The 20,942-nt window shown below is 38.9% G+C and overlaps 1 protein-coding gene across 3 annotated transcripts in view; it reads right to left on the bottom strand.

Moving 5' to 3' along the window:
* Nucleotides 1–11,928: 11,928 nt before the first annotated feature.
* The window catches only part of MAPK11 (mitogen-activated protein kinase 11), a 35,597-nt gene continuing 26,583 nt past the window's right edge, over nucleotides 11,929–20,942 (bottom strand). For all 3 annotated transcript variants that reach the window (XM_072147049.1, XM_072147050.1, XM_072147048.1), the window contains 7 exons: nucleotides 20,810–20,857; nucleotides 20,092–20,206; nucleotides 18,301–18,372; nucleotides 17,199–17,278; nucleotides 14,958–15,036; nucleotides 13,772–13,945; nucleotides 11,929–13,387 (listed from right to left, as the gene is read on the bottom strand). In XM_072147049.1, coding sequence (XP_072003150.1) covers nucleotides 13,314–13,387; nucleotides 13,772–13,945; nucleotides 14,958–15,036; nucleotides 17,199–17,278; nucleotides 18,301–18,372; nucleotides 20,092–20,206; nucleotides 20,810–20,857 — 642 coding nt within the window. In that variant the 3' untranslated portion in view covers nucleotides 11,929–13,313. The remainder of the gene's footprint in view (nucleotides 13,388–13,771; nucleotides 13,946–14,957; nucleotides 15,037–17,198; nucleotides 17,279–18,300; nucleotides 18,373–20,091; nucleotides 20,207–20,809; nucleotides 20,858–20,942) is intronic.

The raw sequence follows: 20,942 nt of genomic DNA, 5'->3' as shown, positions 1-20,942 counted from the left end.
TGCCCAGCCTATAAAAAAAAAAAAGCAAACAAACTCTATTCTCACCTTTCAGATGCCCCCCCCGCAGGTTCTTTTCTTTCTTGCAACGCTCCAGTTCCGTGTCCTTGTGCAGAGACACAGAGTATATTGTAAAGGCTAGACAGCTTAAAAATATCAGGTTGTCTGGGTTGTTTGGTTATGCAGCACTTGGTAGAAGTTAGGGTGGTTTCACATTGGCGTTTTTTTCACATCAGTGATTTTTCACTGAACCTATTTTGACGTATGGTCTTCACTTTCTGCCTTCAGTTATTTTTTAACTGATGCCTTACTGAACCATTCTTTTCAATGGGCCTTTTTCCACTCATCCTATGTTGTCAGCGAACACAAAAAGAGCAGGTTCTAAACTGACCACTGATCAGTGAAAAAACTTAAGTGTGAAAAAGCCCATTGAAAAGAATGTCTACCGTAAGCAGCTGTAGTGGTGTAAAAATACTAGCCTGTCCCTTAAAAAAATGGTAATGCAGGATACCCAAACATATTTTTGTTAGTTTTTATGCAGACCAAGCAGCATCAAATTTCCCCTCACATGCTTCATCATAGCAGTATGTCCTAATGACAGTATTATCTTCACAATTGCACACATCCAAACATTGTTCTCAAGTGAAAAGATATAGAAAAATTTGCTATCCTGGATAAAAACAAAACCTTCTGAAGTTTCTGGAAGGACAGGTCGAGAAAGAGCTGTGGTCATCCCAAACTTCTTCTATTTAAAGAAGTGGTCTGAAGAACCTCGAGTGCTGCAAAATTTCTTTTGTACCTTTGGTCAGATCTGTGCCTTGCCGCAATTATGTCCCTGAGCTCCTTGGCCAGTTCTTTAGACCTCATGAAGTATTAGAACCATCTCAATAAGGATCAGAAGGAAATGGACAGCATGCAAGTTAAATGAGTTTCATAGCAAAAGGTCTTAATACTTATAACCACGTAATATTTCAGTTTTTCTTGTTTAGTAAATTAGCAAAAAAATCTACATTTGTTTTTCTCTCAAGATGTGGTACAGAGTGTACATTAATAAGAAAAAAATCCCTTTTTTATCTTTATCTTAATTGGCTGCAATGAAACAAAGAGTGAAAAATTTAAAGGAATCTGAATACTCTCCATACTAACGGTATGAAGACACAATGCTCTTGAGCTATGAAAAATGACATTTTTTATGATGTGAAGTGTATCAATTAGGAACTTAAAGACACATATAAGCAATACATTACAATGCATTAAGCTAATTTCACATGCTCCAGAAAACACCTGTAAAGCCTCCGCCAAAAAATGTCACTGTGAAAGAGAGCATAACTTATATGGCATTATAACCAAACCAATCTGAAACCCAGCACAGAACAATAATTTAACTGACAGCCATCTATGGGGCATGGATCATTGTGTGCAAAGGGCAGTCAAAAGAAATTGCGGTTTCTGAATAGATTGAAAATCAGAATGACGGCTGACTGCACAGAGCAAGTGGAACCTATCAATAAGTGTTCATAACAATATTCTTAGCAGATCTGTGGAAGGAGTTCTAGTGTCACAGTAAAGCTGGTAATCAAAGCAAATGTAGACTGAATTCTAGAAGGAATAAGTTATTTTGGAAATATTAACAACCAACTATCCAGGGCCGGCTCCAGGTTTTAGTGGGCCCCTGGGCGACAGAGCCCTAGTGGGCCCCTTTATGGGCCGCCCTCCAGTAGTCACACTGCCCCCCCCCCATCCCCGTGTACACATTCCTCCCCTCCCCCTGTATACACACTGCCCCATCCTGTATACACACTGCCCCCCTCCTGTATACACACTGCCCCCCCTCCTGTATACACACTGCCCCCCCCTCCTGTATACACACTGCCCCCCCCTCCTGTATACACACTGCCCCCCCCTCCTGTATACACACTGCCCCCTCCTGTATACACACTGACCCCCTCCTGTATACACACTGACCCTCTCCTGTATACACACTGACCCCCTCCTGTATACACACTGACCCTCTCCTGTATACACACTGACCCTCTCCTGTATACACACTGCCCCCCTCCTGTATACACACTGCCTCCCCTCCTGTATACACACTGCCCCCCTCCTGTATACACACTGCCCCCTCCTGTATACACACTGACCCCTTCTGTATACACACTGACCCCCTCCCTGGCCCCTGTCATGTCTCCCCCTCACCTGATGCAGCTCTCTCTCTCCGTGTTGTTACTGCTTTCCCCGGCATGTCATGTGACCATGACATCATCAAAGGTCCTTCAGCCTTCAGCAGTGAGTGCAAATGCTCTCATTGCGATCTGTGTCCGGAGGACACAGATCGCAATGAGAGAGGAAAGGAATCTCCCGGGCAGCGGGGCAGATGTCCTGCTGACCCGGGGAGATCCGTGGGCCCCTCCAGTACCCCGGGGCCCCGGCACTTGCCCGGGTTAGCCGGGTGCTGGCGCCGGGCCTGCAACTATCAACCATCCAGATAAGCAAAACCATGTTGGACCTGATGACAAAACAACACATTAAACATATGGAGAAGTTATAAGAGGAGCAGATGAATATTAGAACTCATGCCTTAAACAAATTTTTTGTGGTCCATTATTATCAATTTGTATCCTTTGTTAAAATAAGCAAACCTGCTGAAAAAAAAAAATATTCAAAACGGATTTAAAAGAGTTTTTACCGCCTTGTGGATAATCCCTGAATGTTCATCAAGTGATTCAGCACTCCTGCTACTTACTTTTGTACTATGTGCAGACTCCCTGTGCTTATTTATTTACATGTCTGAGCTCTGCTGAATATGAGGAGCTTTAGCGGGAGAGTTCTGATTCATTCGGCTCCCTTTGTAACCTTCATGAACCTTCATTGGTGCCTGAAAGATGTGCTTCTTTAAATGATATGTCTGAAAAAACTTTACATATCATAACAATTTTACTTTCTTTTTTTCATGACATATGAGACTTTAACTTGATAGATATATTAATTACATATTTTTTGTTATAAAATTTGCCAATAATTGACTACAAATGTGTATAAATAAGCTTTTATTGTCATTTTTCCAATTAAAGTTTTATTAAATAAGTAGTAACTTTTACCAAAATATGTTGTAAATATGTACAGAATTATTCCATCACCCTTTAAAAGGTTCAGCTACAGATGAAGAGGGTGCATGTACTTCTGCAAAGTGAAAGTATTTTATGCAGCTGCTTCTACATTCTGCCTACAGCTAACAGGCAGGAGGGGATCACACTTCCAACGACTATAGCTTCTGAACCCTTGCACCTAGAATCACAATTCTAGTGTCATATTAAACAGGAGTCACTCCTTCAATATGATATAAGTATTTTGTATGGATGCTTAAAAGGGTTTTCCCACAAAATAAGTTAGGTAGTCAGGATAGGTCCTAACTTGATCGGTAGGGATCTCAGTGATGAGACCCCCACTGATCTCAAGAACGGGCGGGGGGGTCCGACGTAGTCCGAGGTACCGTGATCAGCATGTTAGGCCTTATCCTGTAGCTAGGATCTAACTTTTTGGTGGGAAAACCTCTTTAACAAAACTGGAGAAACCCACTCTTAAAATTACAGCCGGAAATAGAAAGCTGTACAAAAAAAAAAAATAAAATAACATTTTTGTAGTACAAAGGTGGATATATCTGGTTCTGTTAACCATCCATAAACAATCCATATAACATATTAAAGGGGAAATTGTGTTTCTAGGTGCATGGGTTCAGGAGACATAGTCGTTTGAAGTTGGTCACTGTCGTCACGTTTATAAATGTCCGTTCTGCACGGGGCATGTGCTGCTAAGACATATATAGCCATAAGGCATTCGAGAAGGGGTTAAACAATGCAAGACACCAGGTGCTGGTTACTGATTGCATCTGTTAACATGGAAACGTGTGGTCCAGGACCACCTCTGGGCGCTTGCAACATATGTGACCGCACCCTTGGAGTTACACTTTAACAGCATTACAGCCACAAACTTTTTTTTTCATATTAAAGTTTATTCAAGTTTTTCCAATAAACATACATGCAAACATTAACACTTAATCACTGACAGATGCTCAGATTTCACCCAAGAAGGTAAAAAAATACATCTTGGATATTACATAGTTGACCTTAACCCCTTAAGCCACTGTGACATTGAGGAATGTCATGGTAAGCTTCTATTTGCGCCACCATGATGTTCCCCAATGTCACTGGGATCGCAAAGGCTGAGAAGCAGAACCAAGTATGGGTGCCGATCACATCCATAGCATCCCCAGGGTCCGATGAAGGTCAGACCCAGCAGTGCAGCTGTCAGCTTATGCATTTGCATAGGCTGACTGTTCTAATAAACTGCCATATATCAGTATGGCATTGTATTAATTTGAACACGTGATCAGATGATCACTTGTTCAAGTGTGGGAAAAAAAAGTATTATTTAGTTTAAAAAAAACTAAAAAAATAAAAGTCCCATAAAAGCCCCAAATAGCATTAAAAAGCCCATTAAAACCTCAGAGGTTTATTGGCCCACACGATGCAGAAAACATATTCAGTACCGGTGAAGGGAAGGTAGAAGGAATTTTAAAGGGTAAAGCCTGAAAGGGATAGAGGAAACGGGGAAGGGCGTTAATTTTAATGATCCCTGTCTTGCCAAACCACAAAAAGAACCCTCCTGACCAGCTCTGAGAATTTGCAACAGGGGAGGAAAGTTTAGTTGGGAAGTCTGGTCTAGGTCCGCCGGGTGTTGGATACTTTTAGGAAGGCACGTGGGGCGGGGGGGGGGGGATATTGAGTACTTTCTCCATGTATAAAGAGCACAGCTGTTCTGAAGTGAGAAGCAAATCTCTGGTTGCCGGAGACGGTGCCTGCTGGTGGCGATCCTCTACCTCCCTAATATGGCCCAAGAGGTCAACGGCCTGAACTAACCATTCTTGCTCCACTCTGCTCCCAGTTCTTTTGAAGACATTCCAAATGTAAAATTTATGTGCCTCCCAGCAGAGCAGGGGGTTAGTTACTGAGGCTACATGTTTCTATTGTGGCTAATTCCCTGCTTTGTAGGTTAGCTCATCTTTGACTGGAATTTCTAGGATGGGGATTGAATGGGGTAGCTAAATTGTTCCCATTCCCTGACCTTTTCCAAGACCTTCACTATTGCGCTGGGCTTTGGAATCGCGGAGCTGGAAACCATTTGTCGGAAAAAAGATGCAAGAATTGACAATAAATGGTTACAATTAGTTAATTGCAATACGCACCGAATATTCTTTCATCAGAATTTGGGTAAAGTGGGTAAAAGGCTGTATTCCAACAAATATGTTCTACCTAAATACTGTAACTTGTTTATTGTATCATAATGGTGATGAAAACCCTTATTTCTGTAAATTTAACACTTATCCCCTTAAGGACACAGCCCTTTTTCGTGTTTACATTTCCATTTATCATTGCCCACTTTCAAAATTCCATAACTTTTTAAATTTTTATTGGACACCACAGTATGAGGGCTAGTTTTCTGTGTAACAAATTGCACTTTCTAGTGTTGATATTTAAAGAGGTATTCCGGGAATATGAACGTCTGATACAAAAAACAATAATGCTATAAATAAATGAACATAACAAAACTCAATATCATTAGTCACAAAATGGAGTTTGATTTTATAATTCACAAATTTTTTTGCCTCTCTAAAGTAGGCAGAGTTATCACCAAAATGGCCACCACTGGTAACGTCAAGTCCCATGATCCTTTAGTTCTCAGTAACTCCTCATCCCTCCCAGAGATGATGTAACAGACTGTCCTGCTCTGTTACCATAGTACTGATGTGTGTAACTACCATCACTGCACATCACCTCACTGAGATGACGATGTCTCACCACAACATTGGCCATACTGGAAGCACTGCATACAATTGAATACAGATAAACATAGTGGTGATCACATGACCTGCCCAGGCAGCTGCAGGACAAGTGATGTGGACATGTGACCAGCAGCCATCTTCTTTCCCGTGTCTGCTCCACGCGGAGAAAAATCAACGGATGAAAGGGCCAGAAGAATTTTAATTCCTCATTACAGTGCATGCCAACAGCATTTTTCTGCCAAGGGGAGCAATATTTTAAACAACTAATTACATATTAGCTTATATTTTCGGGATTGTTTTATATACGAATGCCTATTCCTGGAATACCCCTTTAATATTCCATAAGGTGTACTGGGAAAAATTCTAAATTTGGTGGAACTGACAAAATGGTACAATCACAGATATAATAAATACTGTATATATAGGTTATATTATGTTTAAGTATATTTAAAAAAAAAGATTTTACATTTTATCCTATTCTGAGGCCATTAACTTTTTCATACTTCTACGTACAGAGCTGTGTAAGGAGTCTTTATTTGAGGAATGAGATGATGTTTTCATTGTTACCAATTTTGTGCATTTAAATGCTCTCCGTGATCAGTGCCATCACCAGTGAGCCCTCTTCGTACACCCGCAGTGGCTAGGATGTGCATGTACGTTGGGAGATCTGGTCTGTTGTCGCATTAGAATGTACATGTACTTCTTAGCGATCGTCCAGGCTCAGTAGCACAGTGACTGCAGCGTCTATGGGGCAGTTCCTGGTACTCACAGGGTCACCTGCGTCAGCATCCTCAGAGATGCCGATGGCTTCCATGAAGGACCCCAGGGCTGCTGGCAGTGAGTACATGTTACATCGTGCAACACTGTGCCTGTCAGCTTATGCTGACTAAGGTAATATAGAGGCAGTCCCCTACTTACAAAACTGACTTACAAACGACCCCTAGTTACAAACTGACATCTGGATGTTGGTAATTTACTGTTCTTTAGCCCTAGGCTACAATAAACAACTATAACAGTTATAAAAAGTCTGCTATTGATCCACCTTCCACCCGATCTACCTTGAAGGTAGATTCGTGGTGGTAGGTTCCCTTTAAGCTTAATTTTTAATCCTGTTTCTTATGACAATCCAACATTTTTAAAATCCAATAGTCACAGAAACCAAAAAAATTTGGCTGGGTTTACAATTATATAATATACAGTTCCGACTCGCATACAAATTCAAATTAAGAACAAACCTACAGAACCTATCTTGTAGGTCACCGAGGACTGCCTGTACTGCAATACATTAGTATTGCAGTATATTACATTGAACAAGTGATCAAATGTGTCAAAGTAAAACAGTCAAAAAAAAGCTCAAAAAAAAAAAAAAGTCCCATCACATCTAAAATTCAAATTTCACATTAACCCCTTCCTGACATTTGACGTAATACTGCATGGCGGGAGGTGCGTTCCTGCAATTTGCAGTATTATTACGTCATGCTTTTGGTACCGGCTCCTGAATGGGGCCGGTACCAGAAGCATGGGGTGCCAGTTATATGTTACAGCTGGCACCCGTCTCTAGTTTCCTCCGATTGCGGGCATTAACCCCTTACACGCCGCAGTCACGTGTGACCGCGGCGTGCAAGGGTCCCATGCGCAAAATCGGACCCCATCGACGGCGCTTACCGGAGGGGTCCGATCCTCTGCTGTCATCCCCGGGGTCTGCCGGGACCCGGCTGTGACACACTGTGTAATACAGTGTAATACATCTGTATTACACTGTATTAGTTGAAGAAGAGCTTGAACAAGCGGTCAGAGGATCGCTTGTTCAAGCCAACCTGTTAAAGTAAAAAACACTTGACTTAAACATTTATTAATAAAAAAGAATTAAATAAAGTTAAGGTCCCCTAAACACAAACATTCCCTATACATATCTAATAAAGTTAAAAAAAACCCCACAAAATCACCAGAAAAAAACCACAAATTTGGTATTGCCGCGTCCGTAACAATCTGTACAATAACTCAGTAACATTATTGGACCCGCTTGGTGAGCGCCGTAAAAACGAAACCCGAAAAACTCGCCAAAAAATGTACATTCTTCATTAAATCACTGCACAAAACTGTTCTAACAAGTGATCAAAAAAGTTATGTACGCCAAAATGGTATCACTGAAAAGAACAACTCAACATGCAAAAAATAAACCCTAAACCAGCTCTGTCAACCGAAAAATATTAGCGTTATATCTCCGTAAAGATGGCGATACAAAAATAAGAGATTTTCTCTGTATTAATTTTTATTCAGTAAAATTGTAAAAATATATTTAAAAAACTATATAAATGAGGTATCACCGTAACCGTAGTGATCCATAGAATAAAGATAATATGTTATTTTTATGGTACAGTGAATGACCCCCCCAAAAGAATACAAGAAGAAAGGAAACCAAAATTAACAATGTTTTTTCCTACATATATTTAACCCCTTCCTGACATTTGACGTAATAGTACTGCATCGCGGGAGGTCCGTTGCCGCAAAATCCAGTGCTATTACGTTATGCTTCTGGCACCGGCTCCTTCACCCGCGATCGGAGAATTAGGGTTATTTTTTTTTATCCCTTGTGGCTATAAAAAAATTAGGGGTAAAATGACCTTAATTAGGACTTAAAAAGGAAAAAGGTGAAAATTTTCCTACAAACACCTTTACGGCCAAATACACATATTACACCTTGCTAAATTCTCTAAAGGGTGTGCTTTTCAAAATGGTGAGACCTGATGGGGTTCGCCTCTGTTTTGGTACCGCTACGGCTCTCTAAATGCATCCTGACACATGTAAAGGATGTCTTGCAAATTTGGCTTCTAAAAGTCCAACGCCCCTCTTTCCCTTCTGAGCTTCACTGTGTACCCATACAACACTTTATGTGCAAAAGTGGTGCAATTAGGTGCTTAGGAGAAATAGTTTTACACATTTATGGGGGTTGTTTCATCTTTTATCCCTTGTGGCTTACAAAAATTTGGGGTAAAAGTGACTGAGAAAATTTTCACCTTTTTTCCTTTTTTGGGGCCTAATTCAATCAAACACCTGTTGGGGCAAATACACAAATTACACCTTGCTAAACTCTCCAAGGGGTGTACTTTTCAAAATGGTGTCTCTTGTTGGGGCTTTCCTCTGTTTTGGTGCCATTAGGGCTCTCCAAATGCATCCTGGCACATTTTTTCAGCCATATTTTCCCTCCAAAAACGAAGCAACGCTCTTTCCCTTCCAAGTGCCCCCCTGTGCCCGTACAGCAGGGTACAGTGACAAAATGGGTATTGGCATACTCAGGAGGAATTGCACTAAACATTGTAAAATGCATTTTCCTTTTTAACACATTGTGAAGGTGCAAATTTTAGTGTTCAATGAATCTATTGTAAGATAAAATTACATTTCTGTAATTTCAGTTTCATTTATCTTTCACCCTCATGAAATGCTCATAGGGTTAACAAAATTCCCAAAGGGTGTTTTTAATATTTTGAGGGGTGTAGTTTCTAAAATGGTGTCATTTGTGGGGGTTTCCTGTCATGTGGGCCTTATAAAGTCTCTTAACTAAATTGACCCTCTAAAAGTAGGTTTTGATGATTTTCATGAAAATCTGAAAAATTGCACCTAAAGTTATAAGCCTCCTAACATCCTAAAAAACGGAAAGTATGTTTGAAAAATGATGCCAAGTTAAAGCAGACATATGGAAAATGTTAGCTATCAAGTTATTTTAGTGATATGACCAACTTTCCAAAAAGTAGAAAATGTTTAATTTGGAAAACAAATCTAAGCAGGTCCTGCAAAAGCGTGATTGTGTTTTTTATGAAAATTTTAAAAATCGTACCTAAAGTTCAAAGCCCCATCTTACAAAAATGAGAGAATGCATAAAAAACTATGGATACATAAAGAAGACATTCGGTTAATGTTAGTTATCAAGTTTTTTTGCTGTTATGACTACGTATGGAAAAAGTAGGAAATTTTCAATTTCAAAAATCAAGAATTTTTCCAAATTTTCACCAAATATCTGATTTTCTCATAAATAAATACGAAACATACCACCAAAATTCTTAAACTAACATGAAGTACAAAGTGTCACAAGAAAACAAATTTCAAAATCACTTGGATATGTTAAAGCGTTCCGAAGTTATAACCACTTATAGTCACACAGGGAAGATTTGAAAAAAATGGACCGTGGCAGGAAGGTGAAAAGTGGCTTTGGCGTTAAGGGGTTAAACAAAGTGAAAATCACCACATAACAATAAATATGGGGTATCACCACGTCCATAACAACCAGTAGAAAAAGAAAAAAAATAGTTCATGAATCAGTACGGTGAACGCCGTAATTTTCAATTTTAAAGCCACAAAAAATAAGATTTTTGCACAACCGACCTCATAAAAAAAAAAAAAAAAAAGGATAAAAAGTGATCAAAAAGTAACATTTACCCCAACACGATATGAATAAAAAGTACTGCTCATCGAGCAAAAAATGGGCCCTAAAACAACTCAATAAAAACAACAAACAATAAAACAACTCAGCAACAATAAAAATGTTATGCCTCTTAGAATACCGATGCAAAAACAGACAAATTTAACAGTTGAGTTCTATATTCTTCAAAACCATAAAAAAAAAAAACTTTATTAATGGGGGATCACCTTAATTATCTATATCCATTATCTTATAAAGATTTTATGGTACAATGAACAGCCTACAAAGAAAAAAAAAACTAAAAAGCCAAAACCAGAATTAATGATTTTCTTATCCCCACTAAAAAAAAAGGTAATAAAATCTCATTAATTAGCTTTAGAACCCCCCTAAATGATGTACCTGAAAAATGGATCTCATCCCTGAAATAACTCCCCATATGTCCAAAAAAAATAAATAAAACATTTTATAGCCTGTAAAATGTGACAATGCAAATCTGCTCTGATTGGCGTACCTCCCCTTCTATGCCTGGACGTGTGCCCATACAGCAGTTTATAACACATATGGGGTATAGACATACTCTGGAGAAATTGGGTATCATACTTAGTGGAGCTTTATTTAATTTAATCCATTGTGAATGTTAAATTTTTCAGCCACAATTAATGTATTGTCCAAAAAAACTTCATTTTGTTTGTAATACACCTTAAGATTTAACAAACTGCTTAAAGTTGGTTTCTCATACATTGAAGGGTGTAGTTTCTACTATGGGGCAATTTAGGTTAGGCCTCTCAAAGTCACTTGAAAACTAAGCGGGTGACTGTAAATATAGGTTTTTAGAGATTTTCATAAAAATAAATAAAAATTTGCACCCACAAATCTAAGCCCCATAACAACCTAGAAAAATGAGAAGATGCTAAAGGGGTTAAACATGCCCAATGTATGTCGGAGATGCTTTTTCTCTTGATTTTGTCTTCCACTAGTGTCCATGCCCATAGAAACTTTTATGCATAACGTTTGGTGGAAATGCTGCACACAGATTATAACTTGCATTACTAAGTTTTCATCACTAAAGTGCAATATCCAGATGTAGAAACTGTTATAGTTGCTAGGGTAAGGGTACATTCACACGAAAGCAACACATGTAGTCTTGCCACATGGTGAACATGTGTCGGCCTTGCGCTGCTCTATGGAGAGGGAAGGGGTGAGCAGCGCTCATACCTCCTCCTCTCTAGGACACCATGTCAAGACATCTCAAGACAAAAACCATAAAAATCTTACCTGCAGGAGGAGTTTGCACTACTTTGTATACAAGTTTTCATTGAACACTGAGCATACAGTTCCAATATGGCATTACAGTATCTATATTTCTTTGTATCCATGTTAAAGAGCCAATAGGTTATACTGAGATTCTATGTTTTTATTTATAGCCAGGTTCTAGGGTTTCTAGTGCAAAACCTATGGCCTCCTGTTAGTGAAAGATCAGCGTCACTTATATTTCACTTCTTATAAGCAGATCTGTGTGGGGCCTCCAGTTAGGGTTACTACATAGAGAGTGGCAATGTTGCAGTTGTGTATTATTTATTAGAAAAACAAAACATGAAAAAGAAGCTCCGGAAAAGAAAAAAAAAACGCCTAGCCGGTTATTGATTTGTATGTGAATGAACAGACAAAACAAGAATTAAAAAGAATGGTTTTATTGTCAGCAGGACAAATACAGGACTTACTTTACCCCCCATAAAAGAGAACTAGTAAGCAGAAGTTTGCCCAGCCACCCTGTGAAGGCACCCGCTGATTAAGCTAGCAAAAATTCTTTCCATCCAGGAGTAAGCTTTTACCTGTTAAGTGAACCAATCCTAACATGGAGCTCCCCTTCAATATCATTATAACTTTAAAAGTTACATGCAGAAATCACACAATAAAAAGCAGCTTTTCACATTCATGGGAAATATTAATGTCACTGTAAATGTACACGCCGTGCTGTATAATAATATAGCAATGCTTATAAATAATGCTCATCCACACTGTTTACACACAATGTCAAAACTACCTCTGCACACCCACTCATCACCATGCTCAAGGAAGTCTATCATTGCTAGAAATTGGAAGGAAGAAGAACTAGCTTGTTTGCAACTTTATCTATCCAATAGAGAATCTGACTAATGATTTTTTTCTTAAAATTGCAAAAAATGTAGTAGCAAAAAAAAAATCTGATTAAAAATAATCGGAATATTTCCAGTACAGATCGTATTAAATAAACATAAAATATATTTTACGTGAGGCGTATCTATCCATGGATAATATTGGCATGTCCCAGCCCAACGACAATAAAAAGCTGATCATGGTAAAACCTTAACATCTACAGTAATTTTCAGCTTCACAAGAATAATAAAAGGATTGGGGGCTTGTGCAATTATAAATGATGTATTTGTAATGCTGAGAGTTTTCCCAAATGTGACCCCCATAGATTGTAATTACCCTTCTAAATGGCATCCATTAATTATCATTAATGAAGGCAAGTGTAGCTACACATTAACCGCAGATGCTTTTAAGGGTCTGGGCAGTCAACTTCCAGCTGTACTAAAAGCCCTCTATATTAATATTCCAGCTGCTCAACTTGAACTTAAGATGTCAGACCATATTTATGTAGATGGAGAAGTATGACCTTTATCAGTGCTCAGACCAAGTAGCAGGATACCAGTCTGTGGATGACCAACAAAACAAATTAACACCAGTGTTCCAGTACTCTGGTAAGAACCCAGAAAAGTTTTACAGATATTAAATATCATAAGTGGTATAAACTGACATTCATGTAGCAGAAATCCCAATAACCATGACATTTCGAAAAACCACATGCAATTGTGCTTGTGTGTAGCATAATAAAAATAGGAGTTTAATTGAAAATTGGCATTTCCAGAAAGATTGTGAGATGATGGCAGCAGTTATGAGCTTACAATGATGGCATTTCCAGGGCTCTCTTGTCTTTGGTCAACACACTCTCTTCACATTGCAAAAGCCAAAGCCAATACTGTAATTGTCCGTGGTAAGTAGGAGAAACGGCAATCTTTACTGTTCGATTTCCAGATTATCAATTTTAATATCAGGTGGCTTGAAGCTAACCACTTCTTCATAAGTAATCTCTGAAAACAAAAACAAACAAATAAACCATATAGTTTTAGCAAATAGCTACATATGTTAAGGTGTTATTCGAGCTATAAAAACATCTCTCACATTCTGTAAATTAAAACGTGATAAGTAAAAACACATTTAGAAGACCACCCTTTTTTTTTTTAATTAAAAAAACAAAAAACAACATCTGATTGCTGTTGAACATCAGAGCTTCTGGTTAGCAACTAATATTACAGAGGAGAGTTGTGGATGACCACACATCTCCTACAGCAGAATAGAGGAAAGCTAGTATTTCCAGTGTCACAGGCTCACATTACACATTTCATTTTAACAATAAGGACACCAATTTATGGTGCTTTATCTATACTTATTTATTTTGCATACACAGATACAACCTTTCCATTCTTCAATTGTGCGTTCCTTATTCTCTGTAGATTCATCATATGGCTCTGCCTCAGGCTCATCTTCGGGGTCATGATACTGCTCAAAGTAAGGATGTGCAAGAGCTTCGGTGGCTGTTATCCGTTTATCGCTGTCTAAAATCAGCATCCGCTTTAGCAGGTCAATTGCTAAAAGGATAAGAGATCGCTCATCAAAATCTTGATGCTTTTTACAGTGACAGTAAAACAAAAAAACTGTAAAACTTGAATGTGGATATCTCCACTGATACAAGAATCTTCCATTACGCACGTTATGTATCATTTACCATATATACTCCAGCAGAATTTGATCAAAAATTACTGGGAAAACTAGACTCAAGTATAAGCCTAGGGTGGGAAATGCAATGGTCACAGCCTCCCTGACTTAAATGCACCAATGCAGCTCCCAATAAATAAGAAATTCCCCAATGCAGCCTCCCTATTAATGAAATACCCCAATGTAGCCTCCCCCCAGTGTATAAAAAAATAAACTTGCCTACTCGCCTTATGATGTTCCACGCAACTCCACTTCACTATTCTCTTCACGCGGCAGTGTCATGTGGAGCATCAGAAGGAGAGTATAAGCCCCCCCCCCCCCCCCCAACTCTGTTTTTAATATCTTTTTACATTTCTATCTTTTGGTATTTACTATACAGTACATAATGTCTTAATTTGTTTATTCCCCAATCTTGCTCACCCTCCACTATACCCCAACAGCGGAAGAACTTTTTTACTACCCAGAAACGATTCTGATAATGTAGACCAATTAGCTACTGCTCTGCACTCAAATCGCTGACCCTCCCTTTGAAACATAGGAGATGTATTCAGTATCCAGGGCACCGTTCATACTAGAGGAGTTGACATGTTCTGCAATTCTCTTTTTAGTTTACCTGTAAACATGGTGAAAACTTCCAACTGATATTGCATTCTTGATAAAAGTAAAAGGTACAACAACAAAAAAACCCTACAATTTTTTCCTATACATAATTTTTGTACTGCGTTTTGTGTGAAAACTAGATAAAGATAGTATTGCTCCTCTGGAAAGAGTGGACAAAGTGACACCCAACAAAGAAAACTTTTAAATGAAGGAGAAAAAAAGAGAATAGAACATACTTTACTGACTCAAAATTTCACAGACTATTCAAAGAGAGTAAGCACATACCTAGAGGGTTGGCACCACGAAATACCTCATTCAGATCCTGTTGTGGCATATGTGGCAATGATTCAATATACCTTCTAGCCTAATTGTACAAATGAAAATGTAGATTTAAAAAACTTAGCTTGCCGTTAAGTCTAAAAATGCTGCTCCCCCCCCCCATTTAGACATTTCAAAGCTTTTTCTCTTAAAAGCAACAGCCCTTCAACATACTTTAGACAACAGTTCAGACAAATACTTTAATATTTCAAATTGGATCTGCAGATACAGTGGGTACAGAAAGTATTCAGACACCTTTAAACTTTTCACTCTGTTTCATTGTAGCCAATTGGCAAGATCATTAGTGTACACTCTGCACCCCATCTTGACAGAAAGGTTTAAAAATTTAGCAAAACTATAAAAAGAAAAAATAAACTATCACATGGTCTTAAGTATTCAGACCCTTTGGCTCAGTATTGGAGTAAAAGCACCTTTTGAGCTAGTACAGACATGAGTCTACTTGGGAATTATGTTTTTTTCACACCTGGATTTGGGAATCATCTGCCATTCTTCCTTACAGATCATCTCCTGTTCCCTCAGGTTGGATGGTGAACGTTCATGATCAGCCATTTTCAAGTCTCTCCAGAGATGCTTAATTGGGTTTAGGCCAGGACTCTGACTGGGCCAGTCAAGAATGGTCACAGAGTTGTCCTTAGGCTACTGCTTTATTATTTTAGCTGTGTGAATAGGGTCATTGTCGTGTTGGAAGGTGAACCCTTTGGCCCAGTCTGAGGTTCAGAGCACTCTGGAAGAAGTTTTCATCCAGGATGTCTCTGTACTTGGCGACCTTCATCTTTCCTTCAATTGCAACCAGTCGTCCTGTCCCTGCAGCTGAAAAATACCACCATAGCATGATGCTGCCACCGCCATGTTTCACTGTTAGGATTGGCAGGTGATGAGCAGTGCCTGGTTTTCTCCACACAAACCACTTACAATTAACACCAAAAAGTTCAATGTTCGTCTCGTCAGACCAGAAAATCTCATTTCTCATAGTCTGGAATCTTTCACATATCTACATATGTGTTTTTTATTTAATTGATTCCAGGTCCTGAACTTTTTCCATCTTTTTGGACGGTTGTTTTGACATCAAAAATTTTCTTGAGGGGAGGAACAAAATTCTATTCTGTATCCCCAATGTATTAAGATATCGGATCGGGGATCAACAATGAACAACCAATGGATCCTTAACCTAAGTCTCTTGGGTTCAGGGTCTCTAAATTGAGTAATCATCAGGGAAGACTAACTCTTCTCTCATAGAAATTCTAAGTTCATTAAGCAAGGAGTTTTTCCCTTCTTGTAGAGTTTTAGCCAAACATTCTGCACACAAAGTCTTGGTATATGACTATGCCAACTTAGTTTTACACATAACCCATCTCTTAGATTTAGATGTGGCTTTAGACCTTTTTTCATTTTCATCCTTTTTTTTTCTTTACTCTCCTTGCTCTATTTCTTCTCCTTGTTAAACTTTGTCCTATCACAAGGCGATGACACAATAATTACATGTATCTACATATATAACAATATGAAGACCTAAAAGGGAGCACTTACAGAGACCACAATAATGGGGGATGAAGAAATGTCGTCTGCCATATTATCCAGGACTCACAGCGTTACATCAGGCACCATGCAGAGTAAATGGTTAGTGGCACAGCAGTGAACAAAGCCTGAAGGTTAACGCTTCGGCCGCCGAACAATCCGTAGCATTCGTGCCAAAGGAAAAACTTTGCCTTTCTTCTGTGCATGCGTGAACCCTGTGGGACCATAGCGCTGTCCCTATGTACCGCCCAGAGGAAAATACTCAACTGGGGATACAGGTAATGCTGTGATTGAAGCTCCCAAGGGAGGTGCAGGTTCCTTGGCCAGAGTAAATGGCTAGGTTCTCACCAGCACTGGTGTGAGGCCACAGGAGGAGGAAAGCTGAAGTTAGTTTGAAGACCCCAGGCTCAGGAAGGAGAAAAGGTACCCCAGCTCACGAGCGTCCAACTTCTTTTAAGGGGGGATTTCCTCTCTTCTAGGAAGGATTGAGTCACAACTCTGACCCTGTGTAGGGATAGGAATACACTGGAGAGGATGGACTTTTAAACATTTTGCAACTTCCTGTCTCAACATAAGGTCAAGGGGGTCTGAATACTTTCCATACCCACTGTATTTTATAATACACCATCACGTTTAAAGCAATTTAAATGGTAAAATACAGAGAAAACTTGCATGTTCAGATGAAATCTTCATGAGAAATTCAGAATTAGGTGTGCCCACTACTTCCATTATTCTCTTCAATTGGTCAATATCTGAAGTTATTTAGGAAAACATATGGAATAAAATCAAATTTTTTGATAAATTGTGAAATATCAGTTCATTGCCCCTAGGATTAATGTGTAACATTACAAGTTCCTGTTTATCCACCTAAAACTGTCCATTGATAACCACTTTCTTCCACAGTGATCAAATGACAGTATCAATGGAAACATAACGGGATGATTTATTATGTTAGATGTAGCATTAGCCACAGGACCATATTAAGTTATTGTCTGGTAAGAGCTATAAATATTTAATCCTCCCTTGAATTAAATATAATTAATTAATTATATTTAAAAAAAAGAAAAATCTATTATTTCTTCTCATACTCTCAGCAGTTCTTTCTTTAGAATTCAATTCTGAAATAAACATTTTCATAGTTCTGCAGCTACTAACATAAAAAAAAATTCATCACCTTTAAAACAGAGTCAAGGCTGGGACAAATAATAGGCAGACATAATAGGCGACATCCATCAACAGTACAAAGTGGGTGCTTTTTATTCTTCAACTTGACCTGTTTTTAAGCGCCCTAACACAGCTGGAGAGTGCTGAACAGTGTGCGACTCTCTTTTTAAACCAATAGAAATGCTCATAGAGTCAGTAATTAGCCCTTGATTCATAAAGGGGTCAGTATGTTCATAGACTGTAAAGCAGATTGGATAGCCTCTTTCTAGTGTAACAGTCCCCCTCCTCCCAAGACATCATGTTGCAGCCAGAACGGGAGAAGGCGAAATGGAGGGCTGTATGAAGTAGGTGGTAGGTTGTGCCTTTCCACTCAAGATGAAGAAGACTATAGGATGTTTACGCAAATATGTGTGTGTATAAGTATTATACATATGTGTGTGCATATCACTGCATAAACATGTGTTCCACATGTGTTTTTTTTAAGCTAAAAAGAAGTGTCAGTGATAAGGGGTTGGAAAATTGGAAACCCGTAATAAATGCAAAAGAACAATGAAAATTATTCCTCCAAAAGTGAGAATAGGTTTTACATTAAACTGTAATAAAAGGATACAGTCATTCCCTGGAAAAAGAGCTTTGCCTTTTAACAATTCTGCCATAATGCATCCAACAGACCAAATATCAACTGAAAAAAAAACACACAAATAGAATGGGTTAAAAAAAAAAAAAAAAAACAATGTGATAAAAAAAAAGTACTAGAAGACCAACTATACCAATTACAGTATATTTTTAGAGTGTGGGAATTAATGCTCATAACTTGGTCTACCTGCATGTGTTATGACTTAGTGTAAAAAATATATATATCAGGTGCTTGTTCTAGAGAAGGGGTGCCAAATACTAACACTGGGGGGGGGGGGGGGGGAGCGCAACATTAAATTAATTGCCATATTTAAAGGGACAATCCAATAAAGATCTGTTGTTTAACTGTCTCTACAAACTTAAAAAGGGGTTTTTACATAAAAGGAGGTAGCAGGACAAAATGTGTCTTCTAGAGTAAAATATATTTTTGTTATTCAAACTTAAACCATTTAAGTGGTTTTCTAGGACTAGAAGACTGAATTAGGCCATCTAATCCTCCGTTGATAAACACTGTGCAGGCTTGTAGTGATGATGCAAGTTACACACCCACATATTTATGAGTGTATTTGCCTGGTACTACAGATTTCCCCATTCTCTTGCAGACATATGGCTGAAAGTAAAAGCCACACATAATGGACATCATCATCAGGATGAAAGACTGTATGCAAATGAGCCTGAGAGGCTCCAGGCTCCATTAACACATATGAAGCCTAGAGCTCCTCAGGGCCGTTTGCATACAGTCTTTCATTCTGGTGGTTGATGTCCTTTAATTCTGAGCCCTGTCAGCATAACTGCTGTGCTATGCTATAAAATCATATTAAATCTATGCTCAATTGTCGTAAATCAACTCAAACATTGAGTTAAAGAAAATAACACTACCCATTCGGGAGAGGAACAATCTCTCTGCTATACTCCATTTCTAATGCGCCCCCTCCTGACATCAAGCCACGTTTTATGTAACAGTGAGAATCTCACTAGGGCTGCCAGTTCTCCTTGCCAACGTGGAGGCAATGCTGTACCACTGTAGTGAAAGGCAGAAACCCCTCTTAGGATACTCCATATCTGCACATCTTGCCTATATGTACCCCCACCTACCTAACAGTTGCTTCCGATGATGCAATGCCCTGGGCGATATGGCCCATATATGATGGTAGTTTCCCATAGTTGCCTCCCTCTGGAACCGTTTGAAATCCCTCATCCGCACTTTATTAGGTAACTCAACACCTGTAACCCCAGCAGTACCCCTACTGGGAGATAAACCAGTAAAGGCTAAAAATAGAGCCCATCGCTTAGTCCAATTTATAACTTAAGCAACTAGAAATCATCGAGCAGCTAAATGGAAATCTCCTGTCCGACAGACACCCCACCCTCGCGAGAGCTTCATCACTGTCACCCTAACAGTGCAATATGCATCAACATGGCTCCAGCACTTCTCCACATGTAGTCTTGGTCTATCCATATTCTACACTATACAGATCTTCTGATCTTGTTACCCGTTTCTTGTTTCTCCTTCCCTCCTGTGTCCCTTTCCTGATTTCCCTATGTTTTTTTGAACCATACAGAAGCTGGCTATGAATCAAGAAAATTCAGTTTTCATTACCAATCCCCCTGTGTGGGGCACACCCTGCACCTTGACCTATTGTAAGGCCTTTTTCTATGTTTTTCAAACAATAAAACCTTGTTAAAACTAAAGAAAATATTTTTGATCAAGAAAAACTTGGTCACAAGAGAACTTTAACTGATCTGAAATTTCTCTTTTCACTACCTGTTTGGTTGTAGTGCATCCAATTTAACATTATTTCTGGAGCCCGATACCATCTGGTTGCTACATAGCCAGTCATTTCATCATCTGTTTGTCTTGCCAACCCAAAATCTAAAATCTGGAGAGGAGAGAAAATAGGCATGAGCATCATTTGCCATTTATGACTCACTGTCATTAACAAGAACATGGCTCAAAGAAATTTTACAATTAAAAAAAAACAAATATATATATATTTACAAAAATAATAATAATAGAAGCACTGGCCTGTCCTAATCCTCTACAGTCAAGGATTGTCTTCAGTGAAGACAAGCCTCTGTGTTAGGACGTCTTTTCTCGAGCAGAAACACAGTGCTATGGTTGTAGCAGCATCAGGAAAATAACCCGCAAAGCAATAAAAAAAAACAAAAAACAATAGTGCTGGTACACCCACAACAGTGGGCCATGGTGATGTAGAACATGTGACACAGACAGCAGAAAACTTTATTTTTTATAACTGAAAAGCTCCTTGTCTGGTCAAAAACCTATTAGGACTTGAATAGGCAGTCCCGATTTAACACCTTCTTCCCACTGCTCATACTGTGATAACAGTATGAAGGGAGTCAAGTAGAAGCAAGAAATCCGTGGTTAGCCATTTATATGCCGTGGTCAAGTCATCATCATTTCTAGAGGAAGCAGAACTTGTGGTTTGTGTTGTTTAAGGTGACAAAAGAAGCATGCTTACCCTTAGTTCACAATCTTCATTTACAGCTAAATTGCTGGGTTTTAAGTCCTAAAATAATGTAAAAATACCGTACACCGTTATTACACAAGAGGGTATTGGTACATCCTGATGCAAGTGGTTTTACAGCAAAGGA

The sequence above is a fragment of the Engystomops pustulosus genome, chromosome 4 (assembly GCF_040894005.1).
Source record: "Engystomops pustulosus chromosome 4, aEngPut4.maternal, whole genome shotgun sequence".
Taxonomy (NCBI): Eukaryota; Metazoa; Chordata; class Amphibia; order Anura; family Leptodactylidae; genus Engystomops; species Engystomops pustulosus.
The sequence above is the reverse complement of the archived record's forward strand: the minus strand, read 5'-3'. Positions and strand labels throughout refer to the sequence as shown.